This window comes from Plasmodium knowlesi (genome assembly GCF_000006355.2).
Source record: "Plasmodium knowlesi strain H genome assembly, chromosome: 13".
Classification (NCBI taxonomy): Eukaryota; Apicomplexa; class Aconoidasida; order Haemosporida; family Plasmodiidae; genus Plasmodium; species Plasmodium knowlesi.
In genome coordinates this window covers 886,535-912,106 of record NC_011914.2, presented here as the reverse complement: position 1 = coordinate 912,106, position 25,572 = coordinate 886,535, and the positions used below count along the sequence as shown (strand labels likewise).

The window sequence follows — 25,572 nt, the reverse complement described above, 5'->3', positions numbered from 1 at the left end:
TTTCATTTTCCTTCATTCCTTTTTTTTTTTTTTCTTTTTTTTTTTTGCGTGGACTTATTTATTTATTTTTTTTTTCTCCTCCCAGGGAGAGCAAAGTCCCCCTTTTTGTGTGTGTACGAAAGTTTGTATGTTCCTACGAGTAAGATTACGCCTATCATTACGTGTGTGTCTTACCCAAGTGACGTTTAGCCCACTTGTTGAAGAGTACATACGTGGAAGCTCATTTGCAGGCAGAGGTACAATTCTCAAGTTAAAGGTACACTTCTGGCCGCCTTGTTCCAAAACCTGCATACGGTGATGCCGCAATATATGTAGGTCCCTTGAAAATAGAGAAAAAAAAAAAAAAAAAAAAAAAAAAAACGTAAAAATACTGCCAATTATGAATACAAAATGAAGATCCAGATACCGAAGGATGATAATTATATACTCATGCTGGATAAGATAAGTGAGGAGGAGAAATTTTTCATTCACATTTTAACGACATGTGACGAGAAGAGCCTGATTGATCACCTTTTTCCCTTTGTTGAGTGGGTGTGGTTGAAGTCAGATTTGATAGCTTGGGCGCCTGTTCTAAATCGGTTCGACGATATCCTACAGAGGTACATTGTCCATAATAAGTTGAATCGGGAGGAGACCTGCATCGCGACGGGTGGTGGGGTCGTGGAGGCCAAGGCGCAGTCTGGAAGTGCGCCCTCCCAGGGTGAAGAAAATAGGGAGAAGTCCAGGCAAACTAACAGTCAGAAGACGAGCGAAAAAAGCCATGAGGAGGTGAAGGAACAATCCAACGAATCGTTCGTCCCGCCCGATTTGTTAATCGAGGAAATACTTAGGTTCACGTACCACATCTTGGACAACTGCCTAAGCAAATCGAAATACAACTCATTGGACCATTTGCTCGTTCTCTTGTGGAGCTTCAACCCGAAGATATCCATCCTGTCGGCTGAAATATTAAACATATACTACCTGTTTATAAAAAAAACGAAGAAAAATGAAAATAAAATAAATCAAATTGTGAATATCCTGTCAGCTCTAATTAACATCCCTGTACCGAGTTTTTTACACCCATATATAAACAACGACATAGGACGGATAAACGACAACAACTACATTTCTGGCCTAGTGTTGTACTACATGCATGACTCCACAGATAAGCGTTACATGCAGAACGTCTATAGCAAAATTGATAATAAATACCTCCTCTACTTAGTAGATTATGATCTGAACCTGGACAATGTTACAATTAACGTGGAAGATCATGAGATTCCCTTCACGTCTGTCTTCCCCAAGGAGGTAAAGTATAACAACGCTAAGGACGCCTTGCAACAGGCATACGACACCATCATTAATAAGTACCAATTAGATGAAAAAAAAACTTTCGACCTCAGACACAAGTTAAGAATCTACATCGGATTAATATGTCCAAAGTACAGAAAAAAATTATTCAACTTGAGGTACTTAATAATATCAGGTTCTTTGTCGATTAACTCCATTTTGTATCCCCAGATTATTCCAAGCAACACTATATTTTTACAGGAAATTTTGTACCTATTAAAATATCACAAGTTTGTTGACTTTAGCACGCTACACATAATCTTTGACCTGCTGACCACGGCGATAGAATCCCATCTTCACTACAAAGTTGTCTCAGACATTTTGGGTCTACGATTACACAGTGGTTTATTTATCAGCGTTTTTAAGTACTATCTGAATTATTTTCTATCGACTTATACAGTGCAGAAAGATATCTGTCCTCTGCACATTATGAACGAGAGCCCAGTGGAAATGTACAGCATCAATGATATCAACAATTTGTACTTAAAAAAAATGCACGAGGATAAGACCATAAACACGTCTTCCCCTGCACTGCAGGCTGGAACTACGTGCACTCCTCGAATCGGTAATGTTATTTCTCGGACCAGTATTTACAGCTCCCTGAGTGAGCTCCTACCGAATGAAGGTGTGGATCAACCTCCCACGCAACAGAACAGTCATCCCCCCGGAAGGGGTACTCCCTCACATGAAGACGCAGCAAGCTATTTCGCAAATGATCATCAGGAGGCCACACAAAGGGAGGGAGAAATTTGTGTAACCGCTCCACAAGGATCAAACCAGTTAACCAGTACCAACAACAATTCAATATTCAATGCGGATGCATTTCGAGGAGAAGACAACCCTTCCAACATTGACTATGGTGACCCCGCAGGAGTGATGGGAGCCTTATCTCCATTTGTGAACAATCCCCCCATCAGTGGGAGCATAAATGCTGTACAAAATCATAACATCCTTGACTACATGAGCAATGAAGGTGATACGAATAATGAGATGGATTCCACGCACATGAGAGATACATCAAGCGTGAGGGATCCACCAAACGTAGAAAACGTGAATCTATTAGACTTCATGAACAACGCGGATGAAATAGACCTCATACGTGATGGAACGACGGATAACAGGCTAAGCAACCAAGCCAGAGATCCAAACGGATTGAAAGAAGAAACGCAATACGAAAATTACATCAGTGAAGACGTAATCATAAGCAATATAAAAAATTGCAAGAAAAATGGAGAAAATGAATTTATAAAAATTACAAAAAAAAAGTTTAAGGATTTTAAAAAGAAGAAAAAGCAAGTATCCATGATGCTGCAATTATTAACCCTGTACCATACGTGCATTATGGAACCGTGCCCAATTCTTACCATAGCCCAACAAAATACGCTAAAATTTTTCCCCTTATATTTGCAAGATAGTTACACTAATAATCTACCAATTGTTCATTTGTTACTGAGAATTATGGAAACCCTCTTAGATTTTACGCCCAATTTTTATTTCACTGCAAAGAATGAGGAGGAGCTTTACAAAATCTTACTGTCTCGTTTTCAGTACGAAATATTTATGATGTCTGACAGTTTTTACCACCTGAATCGAGAGCACTTTCTGAGATTTTATTTCGAGCCATTCGACTACCGCGGGTATGACCGCACGTTTGTGGAGAGCCAGGAAGAAGGCCACCGCGATGAAGGGGAAGCGCCCTCTATTGAGGAGGGGATAATGCAATCGAATGGGAAGGTTAACACAGAAATGGTGATTGCCCATCCTGCCTCTCTTTCGGATGAGAAGAGCCTCTTCTCTAGCCGCAATGAGAAGCTGATAAGGCTATTCCAAACGTACGACATAAATGGGAGCGCCACGGAGGAGACTCTCCTGAACAGATTCACCTTCTGGTATAAGCTGCACATATATGAAGAACGAGTGAAAATCATCAAGATGATTATAAAGGCTTTAAACCTTGCGTTGAAGGGTTACTCCCCAACGGATACGCTATTAGACATATTTACAAATAATTATATCTCCGTGAAAATTATTAAGTACATCTTAAAGTACCCGCACAAATTTGGCCTGTGCCTGTACGGCTACATACTAGGCTTTATATATGAACACATATATGAAGACCCGACCATTTTATCTACCCTCTTGAAGGAGGGTCTTTTGAACATCTTACTAAATAGCATAGTAGAGGATAATTTGAAGGACGAAACAGTGTTGATCTATGTTCCCTCGCTCCTCTCCCTAATGTTTATTCACAGCATTGGAAAGTCAGCCATGAGGAAGTTGAATTACTCCCCCATATATAACCTTTTCCACTATATGATAAAAATAGATTATTTCTTTTTCGATAGATTTGGTGACATAGCTGTTTCGATAGGAAATATCATCAACGAGTTGGAGAACTACGGTTTCGTGATGAGAGATTTCCTTTCCTTTCACGTGAAGTTATTGAAAAAGTTATATCTGGAGGGGCTAAACTTGGGTTATTGGAGGTGTTTGGATTATGATTACGTGCAGAAATATGTAGAGGCATCAGTTAAGCAGTTGCACCACGTGCAGTTGAAGGATCTTAATATAGATAGATACAAGCATAGAAAGGATAATTTCTTCTTGGATAGGTTATCCATCCTGTGTCGATGTATCTTATCCTATATGAAGACTTCCTGGATTAAATCCTTTTTAAAGTTAAACGGCCTCAAGTTCTTAATGGCCTACACTAATTTGATAAGCTTACCTCCAAACTACATTCACATTTTCGAATATCATTCTATTTATACGTTTGTGATGAAGATATATTTGTATGCCTCCTTCAAGAACGTGTACAATCAGTTCCTATACCCTCTATACAACTACAACAACTTCGTTTCCTATGTACAATACATAAGTTTGTTGTTGTCGGGTTCTTTCTATTTTGACTTGGGTGACAATGTCGTTGTGGCTAAGCGATCCGCTCTTCTAGCAGGGGAAATGGGAGGAACGAGTGGAATCAACGAAGCGCTTAGACCTCTTGGAGCGCTGGACAAAACATTCCAGCGAGGAAGCAAGTATCTGAGGACAGATTACTTCGCAGGTCCTTTCATCGATCGTAATCAGCTACTCCTTTGCAATATTACACAACTTTTCAACATCTTGTATTTTTTAATCTCGGCATACACAGACGCCAAAGGGCTTTACAGCAACGAGGAGAAGCTGTATGATCTATCAGAATTGTCGAATAGAAAAATCTTGGAAATATTTTCAGATGTCCTCATAACAATAGAAAGTGTATTTGACTTTTACTTTACATTGTATTTTTACCAGACGAATGACGAAAACCAGAACATGTTTTTGCATCTGAAGGATAAGGTGTGTATCCATGAACACATTAAAAGAACACTTCGTAATAGCCAAAATAAGTCGGATTATTTGTTATACAATTTGTTCGGATCCAGTCGCTCCCTCTTTTGTTATTCCATTAATAACAATTTGTACGTATTGAACCAGGATCAAGGGAAAACACATATCATTTGTGACCACGACAATGCAGATGATTACAAAAGAACGGATCATCTTAGTGGGTTAGATAATGAAGACAGAGTCTATAAGGCAATTTACAAATATACCTTTTCGCAGGTGCTCATTGAATTTAACACCTTTGTGCATAAAAGTATGAAAATGCCATCAGATATTGTAGCCTTTAAAAAGAAGGAGAAGACGAAATTTCAAAAATATTTTTCAGGTTCAGAGGAATCAATTGTCCGGGTGCAAACGAGTAATAAGAAGAAAAGCGATTCGAACATAACGCATAGTCAACATGATAAGGAAGCGGGCATATCAGCCCACCTTCTTTCTAATAATCTAACAAATCATTGCAACACGGTTAACGAGACTCACCTCTCCAGCGGCAACGCTCTTGAGACTGATACCCTAGGTGTTGATAAGAACCAATTAAATGCTCAAAGTATTTCAAACATGTACGCAACATATCGCAGCGGCAGTTGTATGGAATGTCACCTTGCGGGGGAAAATAAAAATGAAGGAGGAAATAAAGACACCAGCATGGGCGATAATAACGTAGGCGTTGCTAACGGCGAATACAACGACTACTATATTGAGGATAAGAATATCCACATGAATACTCGCCTTGCATATGACTCTAAATACGTCCTGTGCGAAAGCCTCAGATCGCTCCTAGTGGTAATTAAGAAGTTTTTCATCATGATTAATTTGGCTTGTCATACAAGACAGTTAAAATTGAAGCCAACCCCGAACTATATTTTTTACAATGTAATCCAGCAGAAGCACATTCTGTGCATCATTAGGTGTTTAACCAAGTGCATGATGAATGTGCCCGTGGTGAGCAAGCCCATTCAAGAGAACCCCTACCTCGCGGGGGGCCCAACGAAAAGCGTGTATAAAGTGCTATCTGATCACATAACAGCGGAGAAGGTCAGCTATTTGAGCGGGCCGAATCAGAACCAGCCACAGTCAGGAACAGCGCCTTCATGCGTGACGGTGAATGGTTGTGCGAACAGTTTCTACAGTTGCAACTGCAGCGGTGGTAGCGTCAACCCTGAGTTAGTCGCACGCAGTGCCTACAAGAACGGATCCAAGAAATGGCCCAAGGTTGAAGCGAAGATGAGTTATCTTCCATGTGAGAACATCGCTCAAGCAAATTCCTCCAAGGAGCACTTACCCTGCTGTGGTAACGCCAATTTTGCAGCGAAGAGGGATGAACAACAGAAGAACTTCAATCTGTATGACTATGCGTACACCTCATTCACCAGTCACCATGTAGAGAAGATAGAAAATTATTATCCCGAGCCGTTTTACATGGAGGAAATTCTCTTCAAACGATACAACTTTAACTTTTCCCTAATCGACGTGCTGCCGAATAAGGACCTTCAACGTAATGATCATCTTGGACCAGCGGACAAGGGATCGGAGCAAAATGGAAATACAAGTGTAAATGCAAGTGAAAGTGCAACACGAGATGCTTTTTCCACTCTGCTGAATGGAAATGTGGCCGCCTCCCCGTGCCGAGCAGGGTGCTCCAGTGAAGAATACCAGGGGAAGGACCCTCAGGGAAATCTCCCCAGTTACGATTTAAGCAAATATAACAAATCGTATATTTGCACCAGCGTTCGGCAGGCAGATGGGACCTATCGCGTGGTTCACCACAATGGCAACTTCAATTTTTTGAATTCTCCAGAGGAGAGCAGCAAGGAGCTGAATAAAGCAAACCAGACGAGTCACCAGATGAATTACCAGACGAATGAACAGAACAACCAAACTATCAATAATGAAACCTCGGGAAAAAATACAGGAGTGAAGGATATACCCAAGGGAAGGAAGCTCTCCCCAGTGAACATCAGCATAGAGCATTACAGCCCGATGAAAACAGTGAAATACATCGCAGAGCTCATTAACATCCTGCATAAACTACTGTCAGATAACAAGCTAGAATTTATTAGCTACTTCTATTTCCTAGATTTGTTATACAAAGTTGGAACATTCGACTTCATTTTTAATATGTTTAATTATGTGATGAGCGTGTACATATCTCTGCTAGCATTATATTACAAAAAGAAGAAGGAGATGAAGAAGAAGAACAAGCAGAACGTGAATGCGCATTTTGTCACTTATATTCCAATACACATCAGCAAGAATTTTACCTGCACAAACACCTACTTCGTTCGGTACGTAGTAAGGATTATGGAATACTATTCTGGTGCTGATATTAGTATGCTAAAGATATACCTCCAAATTGTTGTTAAAGGGATAAGCGCCTTCCTAGACTTTTTCGTCAGCCTCATCAACATTGGCAAGTTTAACTTGATGCTCTTTTGTTCAAAGATGCTGCACCCCCTCACGCGCCTGCACAACGATTTTGAGTACCTTTCCCCGGAGAAAAAAGCGCCCAAAAACGGAGGAGGGGAAACGGCAACGGAGCAAACAGTCGCAGAGCAAACAGTCACAGAGCAAACAGTTACAGAGCAAACAGCCACGAAATCACACAGTGGTGATGTGGCCCCTCCGAATGGAACGACCGAAAGGAGCAACCCTTTGCTCACCACCGAGATTACGCAAAGTTGCATTAGCGGCGCAGGTGGAGAGACCAATTTATTAACATCCCAGCTGGAAGAACCAAACGAATTAAACGGGACCAATGTACACGAGGGCACATTCCCCAATTCGAGCGAAAAGAAGGAGAAAAAAATACATGACACTGTTGAGCATAGCAAAAGTAACAACCCAGCCAGTGGTGGAGGGGAGAGTAAAAAAAGTAGTGGAGATTTTCCTTGTGACGAAGGAAAGAGTAAGGAAGAAAATAATACTACCAGGAGAAACACCTCCCCGAAAAGTGCAGAACACACATTCATGTACAACAACAATTTCATATTCTCTCTAGATTACTTGGACATTGTAAACATGATAAGATCGATGAAGTGTGAAATAGCCGAAAACATATTCATGTGGTTGACCTACATCAACAGTACCAGTGTTAAAATTACAAACCTAGGGAAGAACAACATATACATAAACTTTAATAACAATATTATATACACCCTGTTAAGGATTATTTTAAAATTTATTCATCACTCTATTGAAGTAGAACCTAAGATGATTGATTTCTGGGCGAAGGAAAAAAGCAAAGATAAAAAGAACGTTGGTGGAAAGGAAAAGGATAAGGAGAAAGATAAGGACGCATTTAATTACCCTCATGTGAACATTTTGGAGGAATGGACCTTAATGGGCTTTGACGAAAAAACTATTTATGATTGCCTGAATTATTCAGGCACCACGGATTTGGATTGTACGTTGAATTATTTGGATAAGGCCAAGGAGAAAGATTTCTTCCTGAATATAGGGAAAGATAAACTTCCTGGAGAGAGAAAGAACGTGAGTAGGAGATCCCCTTACTACGACTTTGACTACAACAGCAGTGATGAAAATTCCACCTCAGGTAACCGAAGGGTCGATATCCAATTGGGCGTGAACGAAAATGTCAGCGAGGAGGAAGTCAATGATGCAGTGCAGGTTGGTGCAGAGCAAAACCTCATCGATGGGAGCAACGCTAGCGGGGGTGGCCATCACGTAGATGCAAGCACATCCCCAGCGCCTCTCATCTTAAATGATAGCCCCAAAAATGAAAACGACAAGGAGGATATGTTCCACAAAGATGACAAGTACGTGTTGGAGAAATTCCCCTTCATGTTTGAAATATTGAAAGAAGCCAAGGCAAAGTCAACGCATGGAAGGGTGTACTACTACCAAACCATTATGGACCCAAACAGCAAGAGAAACATGATATTGTATCTACAGTACTACTTAAAATTACTGAAGAAAAATCTTTTCCTTATGTATGAAGATAAAAATGAGATCAAGCAATTTTGGGATGAAGAAAATTATTTGCTCCTTAGGCAAATAATTTATAAGTACATTTTTAATATGCTCATAAATATAATGATAACCATCCCATTTAATGAAGGGGGTTACACGAATCTTTTCCTGAGTTTCCTCCTCATCGATATTGACAAGAAGAGTGTGAAACTGCTCCTGGATCATTATAGAAAAACCATTCACGATAAAAACACCAACAAGAGTCGTATATTCAACCATCAAGATGTGAAGATTATCATTCTGTACTACTTTATTGAAAATATCTCGAAAAAAATTAAAACCTTAAAAAATGACGAAGCCTTCCCCATAGAACCATTCTACCATTGCCATCACCTGTTTATGTACTTTAATAAGAGGAAAAATAAAAATTTGAAAAATGCCGATGACGGTGGAATAAAACCCGAAAAGAAGGATAACAAAAATGCGAATAAAAACAAATTCGTGCAGAACAGAAATGGGCTTACAAGCGCCAACGGTGGAGTGATCCCCATTCTGCCTCAAAGTGGTGGTGCCGCAGGAAGCACGACCACGGTAAACAACGCTGTTAGCAGTGGAGTCAGCGGAAATGTAGCTGGCGTGGAGGGCGTCGTTACCATGGGAAATGGCCGCGAAGCGGGCAACGAAGGGGGACAAGGAACGAACGACACTGTTGGAATAGCAACAAACGCCCCGCATAATATCCCGACGAATGGTGGTTCCTCCGGAGGTAACCCACTGAACGGCATGCGGAACATGCTGATGAGCAGTACGAACACCCGTAGTAGAGTAGGAAACCCAGTGAGTGGATTCCTTGCAGATTACCAAATGAACAATAACTACGACCTTAGCAACCACAGCGATGACAACACGACCACGGTATTCTACCCAGGTAGCGACAACGTGGATGACAAAAATTCAGTCATAAATAACGGCAAAAAGAATAAGGAACATAGTAACCCAGATGCTGAGGTAGCTAACGATACAAATGATCCCACAGATTCTATCTACAGCACCAAGTATATTAAAGGAGACCTAGATGTTATATATGAATCCGAAAGAGACATGGAAATATACTCCTACCACTTTTGTCTGTACATGCTTTTTTTCACCCTTTGCAACATTATCGATAAGTATACCATAGCAAGAAACTTAATTTTGCACATAGATAGGAACATCCTGGACTATTGTATTTTCTTTTTACACAGATTTAATGCAGCTTATGTGAAGAACGTTGAAGCGAATGTTAACTACTTTTTAACGGAGAGCAGGTCCCAGGCGTGTTTAGCAGCTTCTGGCGCGAATGATGAACAGATGCTTTCAAATGCCCATGTGGGTGGGTGTTTCATCCCCTATGGGCATTATGAAGCATCTGCAAATGATAACGATTCGGGGAAAAGGAATCAAGAAAAGAATAAAAGGAAGAGAAAATTTAACAAAATAATTACAACAAGTAAAAATGCTGCAAACATGAATGACCAACAGAACAATGGATTAACGAATGTCGACTCGTGTGAGCAGGAGGCCCTTTTGCCTGACCACCTCCCCCCCCTTTCAAGTGAACATGGAAACAGTTTTCACGGCGCACCCGAGGAAGATGCGAATGACTGTGCGCAAAATGGTAGCCACAAAAAGTATGCTTATAACCTTTGCGATGCACAGAATAATGACTACGTGCATCCAACGTGTGGCGATGCTCACTTTGCCAACGTCGCTGGAACAACCCACGGAGAGCAAGGCAACAACAGGACAATACTAATGTCAGCGCAGAGCAGAATCACAGGGAATAACTGCCAAGAGCAAAGTAGTCAGAAGAAGCAATGTGAAGATAACAAAAAGGAACAAAAAATAATAAACCACATGTACAACAAAGGATTGGTCATAAATAAAAACATCAAAACGTACAACATGTTAATTCCGTACTGGAACTTAGCGGACACTGATATTTCCGAGGTTAATCAGAAAACGGCAATCAATTATTCACTACAGGAAAATGAGGAAAATAAATATATCTCACTGTACTCCAAGCCGCCATGCTTCTACACCCCCCTGTTCATGTGCCTGTACAAAATTATCATTAACTACTCATTACATAATTTTAACGACAAGACTAAGAAGGTAATGAAAAAACACAAGGAGGAAAAAACGAATGACGAGAAGTGTGGCACCACTATGATCAAAAATGCACCTACGACCAAAATCGACAAGGCCATCTCCCAAAGTGAGAAGAAAAATATTATCAGTAATGTGACAACCAACATGAATACAGCAACTGCACAAATCCTGCAAACTTCGCAAGCGATTGCAGAGAACATTCGTTTTATGTCATCGGAAAAACAACACAACATTATAAAGATATGCATCGACACTTTGTATTTTTTCAAAGGTTACAACGCACAATTGTGTATGAGCATTTTACAAATAATTGAATACCTTACTACCACATACAGCAATGTAATTTTCTTCATTTCCTATACGCCGCCAAATGTGTATAAGAATTTCAGGAAGGCATTTGAACTGGAGGAAAGGAAGATTTGGATGATGCAATTTCAGGGGAAGAACCTGATTGATAGAGGAAATACAAACGGAAGAGGCAACACAACAGGGGAAATTCCTAACGAGGAATTAGTTACCAACAGAGGAGGAGAGATTTCTCAAGGGGACCTGCACAAAAGGGAGACGATCATCAATGGCGGAGGTGTTATCAATGGCGGAGGTGTTGTCAATGGTGGAGGTGTTGTCAATGGTGGAGGCGTTATGGATCATCCTAAAGGTGGAAGTAGTAAGGAAATGTGCTACTCCCCCAATATTACAAAGAATGAACAGAACGACAACCTTGGCCCATTCGAAGAGAAATGCGAGCCTGATTTTGATCTGAACGAATTGATTCTAAATAATATAAGTAGAAGCGGATTAGGAATTCTCCTAACCATTTCGAAACAGGCCAAATTTAAGGACATGCTCATTATCCTCATAAATATCCTTATCCAGTGCTTCACCGATAATTACGTTATTGCCAACCGAATTGAATATAGTCTCAAGTCATACTTCCTATCTCATGGGATCCCAGTCAAGTGCTTTATGAGGAAGGATGACTTAAAAGTTATAGAGGATCCGAAATTTTCCAACGCATTAGGTGTATCATTAAGTGAATTAAATGAGGCATTATATCCATTCATCTTTAAGAACCCCCAGATGTATGAGGAAATTCTGAGCTGTTTATGCTTTTTTCCAAACCTGAAATATGTGAAGAAAGATGAACCAAGTGATGTGCAACATGAGGTTAGCGATGCGGTGGATTTGCTTTCTTTCAATGGTTTTAGCAATTTGGTTGGTGTGAACAGCGCGGGAGGATTCACAAGCGAACAAATGAAGGAGAAGAGGAACGGGGCAAATGTGCACACCCTTCCTTTTAATGGTGCAGAAATTGTAAAAGGGACGAAAACAGATAAGGCTAAAAAGGGAAAAGATGCAGGGAAGGACCAGGACCAAGAGGGGAGAAATTCATTTCAAAGTGCTACGAGCAACGGCGTAGTGAATGGCGCAACCCAGTTTAACAAGAAGAAGAACAAATCGGTGAAGGAAAGTAGTGCGCAGCAAGGAGTGGCCCTAAATGGGGACGGAAGCGGTGAAGGAAAGTTCTACCTAAACCTTCTACCCATACCGGAGCACATCAAATCCATTTACATGCTCTCGGAAACGGCCAACAGCACTAAGTACCTGAGGAAGTATTTTCTCAAGAACAATTTTTACAACTTTTACATCCTGGCCGTTTTGCTGGATCTCCTTAACTTGTTCACTGTCATACAGAGCAAAACCAGGTTAGTAAAGCTCAGCGAAAAGGAAGAAAGGGTACAGTTTAACAAGAGGCTAATGGAGATTTATGGAACGGATGCCAACTTTGACACAGAATTGGATTACAAGGTCATGTACCCCTTCGCACTGACTGCAGATAATATGTTGTTCATTCTGAACTTAATTTTTAAAACATTTAAACATTTGATTGTTTATTTAGTTAAAGTGCCAAATTCCTTTAACTCCAAAATTATGAAGACATTTTTTCTAAATGATTATGATGAACTTGTACATGGTTGGAAGAATGACGCTGTGCAATGCAATGGCGCGGATGGTTTTTCCAACAGCTGTGGGGTAATTATCCCTCCAAAAGGTAATTACAGCAGTAGTAGGAGCAATGATCTTAACGCCCTCATAAAGGAACTTCCCGAACAGGCTACAGCACTCCCCTGTATGGATAACGACGGGACAATGGAAGGCACAAATGTAATGCCCAAAATCGCGAAACCCGATTTCACCTCCAATAGTTCTTATACATATCGAGAAATGTCTGAATTTTATTTACAGAATTATATTCAGTATTATGCACTCTTCGATTTATCCAAGTTGACTTTTAGGAGTTGTTTATTCCCGTTTCTACTGGAAATGGGGGCGTGTCAAGCAACAGGCAGCGGCAACAGGGAGAAGGGGAAAGAGAAGTACATGGGTAAGGAGATGGAGATGCTTGCAGGTAATCTGCTCAGCGCGAATTATCAGAACAACGTGGTATTTACCCCCCTGTTGATATTTATGTTCAAACGAATATTACCCCAATTTATATGCTTGAGCCATCCGAGTATCCACACAACCTACTCTCCAAAAAAGTTGGAGGAAAAATCCAAGTGCACGGATTACCATTATCAGTCCGTAATAAACAGCAACGAATTCAAAAATCTGAATTATGTTAAACACATTATGAATTTTGTTCAGCTGATTTTTGATATTCACTCGTCCAGTTATGATGTACATAAAAAAGTGGTGCAAGAAATAATGCACCTCCTGAAGGTATATAATATTTTTCAGAAGCGGAAGGAACAACACTCCTCTGCAAAAGCGCCGACCAATTGGAACAAGAACGTGTTCGCCACCCTCATCGATGTGTTCTCCTACACTGTAAGTGCCTTGCTGTACAAACTTATCAACGAAGAACAGAATATCAAGATAGAGAACAGCAATATGTTGGATGAGAAGAACCTGCTCGAGAGCGGCAAGTACATTTCCGAAGTGTTGGAGTTTGCAGCGAAGGGTGAGGAGGAGCAGGAGTCCAGGAACAATGCAGGCGATCCCAATCGCAACGACAGCGACGACTGTGACGACAGTCTGGGCAGGAGCGGAGCAAACGGCACGTATGGCGGAAGTGGTAATCACAACGGTGGTAATCACAGCGGTGGTAATCACAACGGTGGCAATCACAGCGGTGGCAATCACAACGGTGGTAATCACAGCGGTGGTAATCACAACGGTGGTAATCACAGCGGTGGTAATCACAGCGGTGGCAATCACAACGGTGGTAATCACAACGGTGGCAACCCCAACGGTGGCGGAGGGGACGAGCGCGATGACGACAAGAAGGACGACGGTAATAAAATATTCACATATAGCAGGGAGCAGCTGGCCCACTTCCGCATGGCTCTGTGCAACTTGCTGAACAAGCTGGACTATACGAAAGAAGACTTCGCCAACACAGCCACATCTATCATTCGTTGTTTGTCCGTCCTGACATCTGCGCCCATTTTGGGTCATCCCATCAGAACAAAGAACAATAAACTGTACATGCTAAAATTGAACAAACTAAATGAAAGGAAGAACAAGAAAATCAAAAAAATCAAGAGAAATAAGAGAAGAAAAAATATGTCATCTGTAACTTTTTTAAACCCATCTTATGTACGATTTAGATCGGATTCAAGTAACAACAACTCGGCTGACTCCGACATCCCCTACTCAGTTGATTCCGATGTTTCTTACGAGGAACACTTCATTTTTGACAATGACGAAAGTAATGATGAGGATGACCTTAGGTATGAGTATGAGGAGGAGATGGACGATGATTACGTTGACATGGAGGACGACGACAATGATGATGACAACAGTGACGACGCCGACGATAATGATGAAGAAGATGATGAAGGGGAAGACGAGGTAGATAATGAGGCGGATGATGATGGTGAAGAGGAAGGAGGAGACGAAGCAGAAGCAGAGGCGCATGGAGAGGAGGAAGATGATGAGGTGGTGGAGCCGGACGATGCAGATGATGTTAGCGAAGGAGGTGAAGAGGCTGACGAGGGGGAAGATAGACCACAAAGGAGCAGAAGAAGAAGAAACGAAGAATTGCGCAACAACGACAGTAGCAATAACAATACGTTGAACAGCGCACAGATGGATACCGATGAAAACAATGAAAATTCTCTTAATGATGGAGTAGATGGAACGGAAGGAAATTACACCGATGAGGAGGTGGAGGAAGAGGAAGAAGAAAACGACGATGTGGACAGTGACGACGATGATAATGATGATGACTCTGTCGATGAGGATGACGACATGGAGGATGAAGATGGCGACGATGATGATGAGGAGGAGGACGACGACGAAGAAGATGAGGAGGATGAAGAAGAATACGACGAAATCGACATGGAGGAAGAGGAGGAAGAAGAAGAGGATGAAGGAGGGGAAAACGGAAACGAACATGATACCAATAGAGGCCTACACGTACACGCCTACCTGGTGCAAGATAGAAATGTCCTTGATGAAGACAACCCTTACGACCACTCCAACAATTTGTTACTCCCTCACGAGGTTGACGAAAATGAAGAGAACATCTCACACATGGGGGATAACAACAATAACATCGTCTCGAATCTGGAGTTGGGTTCAGACAGTAGTAATGATATGGATGAAGCGCAGGGGGTTCATAGAATCAGAGAAATCGATGAAACGGAGGAATATGATGAGGAGGATGATGAGGATGATGATGACGACGATGATGAGGATGACGACGATGAGGACGATGATGATGATGAAGAAGATGATGACTCCGATGAGGATGACGACGAGGATGATGACGATGATGAGGGAGACGAAGAGGAAGAAATTGACGAAGATGGCGAGGAAGAAGAAATCAGCGAAAATAACGGCGCCTTCCGAATTAGTCAAACGGATGATAACGGTAGAGCAGCGAGTAACAACGCAGATTTAATCGACACAGAAATAAATGTCAACAATTCCCTTCTCACATGTAATGAAAATCAACACGAAATTTTAGATATCCTCATGGAAGAGGATGGTGTATATAATATTAATGACGACATAGATGAGTACAACGATGACTACATGGACGAGGGAGAAAATAATCACCGAGCTGTTAATAGTACTGTTAACATCGTTGGAAGTGCGCAACAGGGCGGTGATAACAACTTTGGAATCTCTTCCCAGAATGCTAATGATGGTGAAGATAAGAGTGGCTACCCAGATGGAGTTCACAAGGGAGATAACAAAATTGCGCAGGGCGAAGAAATCCATGATGACGCAGTTCCCTGTTCCACAGATGGGATAACAAGCAGTTTGAACAATCTGAATATGGATTCCCCATCCGAAGTAAAGAAGGATTCCTCTGGAGTAAACGTTTCCAGCGCTACTAATATGGCCAACGTACAGAGCACGGTGAATTATCCAAACCTGATGACCTCTAATTCTGGAATGTCGACACAGAACAAAGGTATTTGCAACCAAGTGAAAAATGAACACAAGAATAACGGAATTCATGTGGGTATAAATAATAGGGAAGAGCAAAATGATCCTTTTAATAATGTACAAAATGATAATCTCAATTCATTACTTAACGTATCTTTGAAAACTGACATCCTAGATCCAGTTAGTGATGCCCCGAGGGAAGCACTTTTCCCTGCGCATATGAACCAAGTGATCCATAACAGCGTAAACGCTGTTGAAAACGGGAATGCAATTAAGAGCGAAATGAACAACATTCATTCGATTAACGAACAGGATGGTGTAGGAAGTGCAGAAGGAGCAAATAATAAATCCCATGCTATAAGTACAAGGGCTGCTATTGTTAAGCAGGAAGAAAACAAAAAGTGCTCATCACCCACAGATGCGAATGCTCCTACAACAGAAAACGGAAAAAAGAATGAATTGCCCGGTGCCCCTGATAGAGTGCAAACCTCTTCCGCGGAAGGAACCACAAACATAACGAGTGTAAACGATAATGAAATTAACTTGATAGATTTGTACTACCATTTTTACAACAACAATAATAGAGATGTGAATACCCTACTGGGGGAAAATAACAGCATTTTATATTTGAACGAAACAGAGACCATTCATACCGCCACGGTGAAGAGTAGCGCGAGTGGGTTGCCCAGTGAACCTACCGCTGATCAAAATGACAATGCTCATGCGAACGGCGTGGTTGCACCACCAAGTGGATTACCCACAAATGGATTACCCACAAATGGATTACCCACAAATGGATTACCCACAAATGGATTACCCGCAAATGGATTACCCGTAAATGGATTACCCGCAAGCGACACAACGCCAATGGCATTGCCCCCCGTGGATATCGCCCCGATGGAGCTAAGCGATCGGGAACAGGGGACGATGCTAAGCAGGGGTATGGAGAATTACGGGCCCATTAACTACACACCAACGAGCAGTAACATATTTGCCCTAATGGATAATTTGTGCTCCAATTTGTTAACCCTAAATAGAAGAAGAAACGAACGCTTGAATACTATGTTGACGACCTCTGTGCACATCCCCGATGGTGTAAGAAATAACAGCATTAATATCCCCATGGGAATTAATGAAGACTTCAACATAAGCGGCATCATCCCAAATGAGAACAATGCATATGATCATGGTAACATGTTGCACGAAAGTGGTTGTACATACTACCACCTAAATCTGGACAGAGCTAACAACTTCTATTCGCCCCCGATGTTTAACAATTGCCCAAGTATAAGATCCAATAACGCAGCAAACAGAAATATGAACCAAACGAACCACAACCTTCGAAATTTGTTTAACATTATTAGGAACTACAACATCAGTGATAATAATATAAACTACACGAGAAATTCCAATCCCATTCTGAATGACTTGGGTAGGAGGGGCGAGTGCTCAGCGGATGGGGTGAGCAGTGCAAATGCAGTAAACGCAGAGAATAGGGAAACCCGTGTGGGGGAAGTGTTTAGCGAGCAGAGCAGTAACGACGCCCCGAACAGAGCGAATAACCAAGATGGAAGTAACAACCGAGGTGAAAGTAACAACCGAGGTGAAAGTAACAACCGAGGTGAAAGTAACAACCGAGGTGAAAGTAACAACCGAGGTGAAAGTAACAACCAAGGTGGAAGCCCTTCCCCGGAAGATGACCCCGACGTGCCTACCGAGACGAACAACACCCTAGCGAATAAAATCGAAAGCGGTAATGCTATCAAGCAAAACAACGATGGAGCGAAGGAAGAAAAGTTTAGCCTTATGGACACCGTGCTCGATAATGATAGGAAATTGAAAAGCAGCATCTGCAACATGATGTACAACAGATTGTGCAAGGCTATTCCGAAGGTTCATATAAATTTACCCATCGAAAATTTATTAGAAGAAAAAAAAAAAATAATTCAAAGCATGCGCAGGAAGGTAGAAGAGAAGAAAGAACTAGGCAGCAAAAAGGAAGCGCAGAAGGGCAAGGCTAGTAAACAAGAGCAAGGTAAAAAAAGTGGCCTTCAAAAAGGGGAATTGCCTTCGAAGGAGGAGGAGAAGATGGCGCAAGCGGGAGAAGAAAGGAAGGGCACAACAGAAGAGGTGGAAAACCAAGCGGAAATCCACGCAGAGAACCACGCAGAGAACCACGCAGAGAACCATGCGGAGAACCATGTGGAGAACCACATCCAAGGGGAAGATAAACAACACGATAACAACACTTCTTCCCCCGAGGAAGATTTCACGCCCAGTCAGAATGTCCAAGACCAAATTGCGCCAACGGGAACGGTCGACCCACCCTTTGAGGGCGTCTTGTATGATGGCAATTCCATCCCCGATGTTCTCAACAGTGATATAATGGGTGCAGATCAGAACAACGTAATTAACTCAAACCAAGGAGACGAGCAGAATGACAACACTGATCAAAGTGTACTCGACGATGAGGACTACAAAAATATTAACTACGAAGATATTTTCGATAACGTGTTGAAAATAGAATCGCTTCTCATTATTTGCTGCGCCCTGGGCATAAACGAAGGCCAGTTTTTCCAACTCCTAAACGTTGATAGATCCTTCCTCGTTGAACTCCCAAGCAATTTGATCGACGAAATTATCTTACAGCATTTGAAAAATATCACCCTAGCGAGTGTACACGAACTGGCACAACAGAATGCTCAAAATGATAAAAAAATTACCATAGATCTGTACAAGAAGTATCTGAAATTTCAGGAATTTAGCATGACACACCCAGGCGGCGAACAACCGAACATTCATAACGAAGCGGCCGTCGCACAGACTGACCAAAGAAATGATCACCCAAATGACAGCAGCATTGATCCTAATACAAGCGCGATTATAACTGCACATGTTGAAGGGAACGCCGCGAGTAACAACGACAATGGTGCATTAATCAATCCGGTGGGTGAAACCGTACAGGAAGTGTCAAATAATGATGAAGGCACAGTTGAAGGGAGTGGTCTCCCAGTGGTGGGAGCCCCAAGCGGGGAAACTGCTACTATGATGGAAAATACAACCAACGTGGAAATAGCAGCGCACGCGGAAAACCCCGCGATAAGCGAAGGCGAGAAAAATCTGCTTATCTACAACAGCATAAAGAAGAGCTACCTGGAGGCGCTGCCTTCAAGCGTTCGCGCAGAAATCAAGAAGAGAATAATAGGTAACAGGAACCAGCGAAATGAAACGCAAGACGAAACGAACATTGCGTTTATAGATTCCTTGACGCCGGAGCTGAGGAGGGACGTGTTATCCTCCGCGAGCTTAAGATTCATAAGAACGCTCACCGAGGAAATGATAGAAGAGGCAAGAAATTTAAGATTCGTGGTGCTGAATAGTCGTTCGAATTTGCTAAATGGTAATAATCGATCTAGGCAGAACGCCATCGCCAACGCTGTCACCGATGGGGACAACGCAGATAGGGGTGCTAACATTGGAGGAAGCAGTGCAGGAAATGTGAACAACAGCGGAGGCAACGCAAGTGGGGCCAACGCAAACGGAGTTAATGCGAACGCAATGAATGAGAACCAAATTGGTGCAAACGAAGCCAATGCAGTTGGCGTCAGTGACAGCGTCAATCACAGTAGCAACAACATTACCGGCAGTGGTGCATCGAGCGCGAATGGGCAAACAGATACCTCCAATGTGTCGCCCACCAGATTAAACGCAATCAGAAATGACATTCAGGAACGAATAACGAACACTGTTTTGAGAAACGCTGTGTCGAACATAAACAACGCCAACATCACAGATATCACCAACAGTAGTAGCAGTAGCAGCAATAATAGAAGCGGCAACAACAGTAACAATGTTCCAGTAATTAGCAGTGGAAGCAACAGACATGGACAAAACAACATGACCTTGTTTAATGTGCTTAGTAGAGCGAATGCCAACAATAGAAGGCGTTTGAATACATCCCTAAGAAATTCGATTACCTCAGGGACACAGAGGAACAACTTTATCAGGATTACATACAACGAGAATAACAATCCAATAATTATGATTAATACGGGGCATGAAAATTATGACAGTCTGACCGTTTCTCGTTTCTTGGATCACTTCCTTGGTGGCCGATCATTCAACGGGGCAATTTCGAACCTGCCACTATCTGACGGTGCAGGCATTAGCGCCAGCTTTTCGCTCATTCCCACGAATAGAGGTGGTGAAAACAATAATGAGGAAGGCAGCAGTGGCAATAACAATGGCGAAAGTAGCGGCCACGGAAGGAACAACGCAAGCAATAGTGCCAACGCCGGAGGAAACGGTCATCTCAGTGCAAGTCATCGCAGCGGAAATAACAACACAAATGGTAGTGGAAACAACAGTATGAACGAAACGAGGCTGTTCTTTGGTCAGGAAAACCGATTGAATAATGCGGATCCCAATTTCAATCTCCTTAATGACGATAAGTTTGCAGATAAGGAAGATGATGTAACGTTAAGTAAGTATTTAAAAAATTTATTTCCAACGAAGAACAAAGCAGATTCAGACAGCTCTAAAAGTAGCGCCCTCTATGTTTGTTTGGAACAACCCGTATCCTCTCAGGCCCTGATTGATATTTGCAGATTACTATTTTTAAAAAAAGAAATTAACAAAAAGATTATGTTTACCCTCTTTTGCAATTTAACCTGTTCCTATCAGAAGACTAAAATGTGTGCGTTGCAATTATTTATGAGCATTTTATGGTCTGCTTCTGTTGACTTGCATGGGAAGAATGGTTCCCCCCGTGTGGTAGCTATGCGTCAGGCTATTAATTTTCCCCCGAAAATGCTTTACCACAATGTTAACAAGAAGAATTATGGGCTTTTTTCAGATAGCTATTTCACAACTGCCTACGTATCGGCGGAGAGGGTATTAGAACAAGTGCAGTCGTTACTTATTACCATCCCACATATTACTTCATTCTTCTCCATGCTGCTTGTACACCCCGCTTTTTTCGTGCCCAAGGATATTATCGAGAATAAGGTTGTGGGCCCGAAGAAGGGTGGAAGTAGTGAATCGAGGAAGGGGGAAATCATCTCCCAAGTGCCTGCAGAAATGGCGCATACTTTTGCATCCAAAAAGGAAGAACCCGCGCAAGGAAACGCCAACAAGATTAACGACGACGAGGCGGCCATTCTGCAGTACGAATTGAAGAGGAAGAGACCCAAGATGGACCAGAAAAACAGTTCCAACACGCAGGGACCGAGCACAAAAATAGAACATTCCAAACAAGTGGATAAGTCAAAAAATGAGTACCCAATTAATATCCTATTCAAACTGCTGAATTCGTTCATATATTTAACGTCCAAAAAACTGATGAGCCATCTTTTGTCGGTTATTTTCAATCTTCTAATTAACTGCGGGAAGAAGTGGCACACGTATAGCAACTTCACCAAGTGGGTATACAAGGAAAATTTGGATGAACTTTTGGATGTCGAAAATGCTAACAATGGTGATGACGTGGGGGCTAAGAAGAACGTCAACACGATCAACAATGGTGCAAGCAACGATGCAAATAACGATACAAATAACGATACAAATAACGATACAAATAACGATGCAAATAACGATGCAAATAACGATGCAACGAACAACGACGCAACGAACAACGACGCAAGCAACAACGAAGCGGCCGCCTTAAACAACACGAGCAATAGCCAAAGTGGAAGAAGCAATAACGACAATAGGAGGAACACCTCGAATAAAGGAAAAAAGCAAAGGCAACACAGTAGTAACATGAAAGAGTTTAACCACTCATCATCCAGAATTAATAGAGAGCTACTAATGAACATTAGAAATATAAAAAAAAATGAAGCAGATGATAGTAGAAAGGATTTTACGAAGAAGCCATTTTACCTACTAGATGTCATATCAGTAGATGCTCTGAGTAATTTGAGCAAACTAATCTGTAACTACAAAACAAATTTTCTATGGATCAACAGTAATAATAACAATACGAATACACCTACTAATAATAATAACCTGGAACAAGTGCACAAGCAAGACATTTCTTCATTAACTCAAATTATAGTTATGTTCTTTTCGCATTACAAGTTAAAAAAATGGACCATTCAATCATTGAAATATCATACCCATGTTTTGATCAAGAGGATTATATATGATTTGAAGAAGATTGTTCACTCCATACACAACAAAACATTTGATGTTTACGCAGTTGATCATTCGGATAGTTTAGAACAGAAGCTAATTGCATTTTATCGTGTCATTACCATTTTATTTAATGCTCCTTCTTTTATTGATAATTTAATTAACAAAAGTGAAGGAAACAAGAATTCCAACGTCCAGGAAACTAGCACCAACAACCCCTCTTCTAAGGATGTAGTAGATGTCAATACTGGTGGTACGCCTGTTGCTTCGAACTTGGGCGTGAACAATGGGGAACCCGCAGCAGTGAGTGAAGTTGGTCTCGGTGAATCCGTCACAGGTGGTAATACGGGGGGGGGCAGTCATACTGATGATCATGTGATAAATCATTCGACGGAAAAAAATAACGCAGACGAAGAAACCAAGTTTGATATTTGTGCAGATTTCTTTCTCTCCATTAATATTGACGCCCTGTGGGAAGAATTCAACAAAGCCATGCAAGTAATCAATAATGCGCTCATAGATAGAAATTACAAATTTACACACAACAATAGAAGCAATATGCAGTTTCCATCAGAGGAAGGAAAAAAGGAGAAAGATAATGAAAGTATGCTATTACTACCCCATACACATGGTGAGAACAAGCAAGGGGAAGCAACACCCGGAGGAGAGATAAACAAATCTTTTTTCGACTTGGATTCCTCCTCCAGCGAAACTTCAGAAAAGGCGAATCCCAATTCGGTGACTGCAGAAATTCCACAGGAACATGAAGCATCCGTACCACCTAGTGGAGCAGAAAATGTTGACCGTATTGCAGAGGAAAGACCCAACGAAAACGAGGATAACAACGCGAATAGCAACCCAGTGGAAGATAAAAAAAAAGAAAATGAGGATGATCCACCCCCAACCATTTTAAACTACCTCCTACCACTGATGGAAGCCTACCTCTTCATAGAGGAAGTCATCCTGGTATCACAATATAAGTTGAAAAAATTTAAAGATTTGGAAAAAAAAGTTGCGAATTTAAATATCGAAAGTATAAAAATTAATGAGAAGTTAGCATATGATGATAGCCCCTTTTACATTAGCATATATCATAAGAAGGAGAAACGGTCGGAGAGTCATTCCACGGGGGAGGAACTCAAATTGAAAATGCGCAACACTAGCAACGGGGTAAGTAGCAACCATTCCAACAAAATGAAAAGGATGAAGGAACTAAGTGATTCGTCAGACGGGGAGTTGCAAAAGGAAGGGCAGAACGAACAACACAAAAAGGACCAAATTAATATGACACATAAGCCAGGATCGGAAGCCGACAGCAATGCAACCCTATTTAATCAGATACATAATAACGATGATGCAAACGTGCAACAAGGAAAAGGTGGCATAAACAAAAGGGAAGAAATGATGGGATATCTTGGAAATGACGTTGAGGAGAAGGAGAAGAAGGAAGCCAAGTCCAATGATTTGCTCACGGGCGAAAAAGGCAAAGTTAGCAATTCGCAAAATGATGACTACCCATTTGGGGAGGCTCAACACCAGGGTGAAAAAGTCGGACACTATATGGATGAATACAATGGGGAGGATGCTGAGGAGGAAATAATGATGCGTGTGTTTGGCGATGACATCAATGATCATGGAGATATTCGGTACGATTGCGACGATAACGATGATGATGAATACATACAGATTAAGCTGGAGGACAATGAAGGAAATATCAACGTCCGACATAAGAAGCTCATTAAGTTTGTGTACATAAATAGGAGAGTAATTAACAGCCTCATTAAGCAGACCCCGATACTTCTGCACCACAACTTTAAGTCCCTCATAAAACTAACTTCGTCCTGCATCAACTTCGAAAACAAGAGGCATTATTTGAGGAAGAAATTGAAGCACCTGAAATCAGGCGTCAGAAGCGAACCAATCCGTTTGAACATAAGAAGAGAGAAGGTGTTCACCGATTCGTATTATCAACTGAGGAATAAATCTGGTAACGACTTAAAAGGAAAATTAGTAGTTACTTTCAAAAATGAAGAAGGAGTAGATGCAGGGGGATTAACCCGGGAATGGTATTCCATACTAGCCAAAGAAATATTCAACCCGAATTATGCTTTATTCTGCCGGGAAGGAAAGAAGAGCGAATTTAACCATCCCAACCCTCTATCATACATTAACCCGGACCACTTACACTTCTTCAAATTTGTGGGTAAATTTATCGCAAAGGCTATTTATGATGGGCAAGTGATAGATGCCTATTTTTGCAGATCCTTTTACAAGCACATGCTTGGAAGGAAAATTCTTCCAGCGGATGCAGAATCGGTAGACCCAGAATTTTACAACAGTCTGATAAAAATTGCGGAATACAAATTGGAAGATTTAAATTTGGAGATCAATTTTAGCACCGAAATTGATGAGTTTGGAAAAACGAAAATTATCGACCTCATCCCTAATGGTAGAAATATACCAGTGACTGATGAAAATAAAAACAAGTACATTGAGCTTCTATGTGAGATGAAAGTAACGAATAGTATAAAGGAACAGTTAGAAGCTTTTATGGATGGCTTCAAGGAACTAATTCAACCCAAGCTGATCTCCATTTTCGATGACAAAGAATTAGAATTACTCATTAGTGGCATTCCCACCATAGACCTAAACGACCTAAAAGAAAATGTTGAATACCATAATTATTCACCTAACTCCATTCAAATTATTTGGTTATGGGATGTACTCCAAGAATTTGATGAAAATAAAAAGGCATCATTCTTACAGTTTGTTACTGGAACTAGTAGAGTACCCCTAGGTGGTTTTAAAAATCTAATGGGAATGAGAGGTGCACAGAAAATGATTATTTACAGGGCCTACGGAGAAGATCGCCTCCCCACTGCTCATACTTGTTTTAACCAACTCGACCTACCTGAGTATTCTTCCAAGGAGTTGTTAAGAAGCAAGTTAATCAGGGCCATCATGGAGGGAAAAGAGGGCTTTGGATTTATATAATGCGTCTGCTTTTTTTGGCAAGCGGATAAGAAAGCGTTTATGAGGAAAAAACAGTTAGTGTTCTTCACCTCTATTTCAAGGGCCAACCCACTCAAAATGGACTCTCTTATGTAGACTACTTCTCTAATTGGGGCTTCGTATTGTGGAGCTTTCGTTCACCATTTATCTTTCTTTTTTTTTTTTTTTTTTTTTTCTTCCCATTTTTAATGCATATTTTTAACGTAGTAATTTTATACCCCC

At 41.3% G+C, this 25,572-nt stretch overlaps 1 protein-coding gene across 1 annotated transcript; it reads left to right on the top strand.

The window, feature by feature from the left end:
• Window positions 1-390: 390 nt before the first annotated feature.
• Window positions 391-25,332, top strand: PKNH_1320300 (HECT-like E3 ubiquitin ligase, putative; the record flags this gene model as incomplete). The annotated part of the gene is made up of 1 exon (XM_002258024.1): window positions 391-25,332. The coding sequence occupies one exon, from the start codon at window positions 391-393 to the stop codon at window positions 25,330-25,332; it is 24,942 nt and encodes an 8,313-aa protein (XP_002258060.1).
• Between the last annotated feature and the right edge of the window lie 240 nt (window positions 25,333-25,572).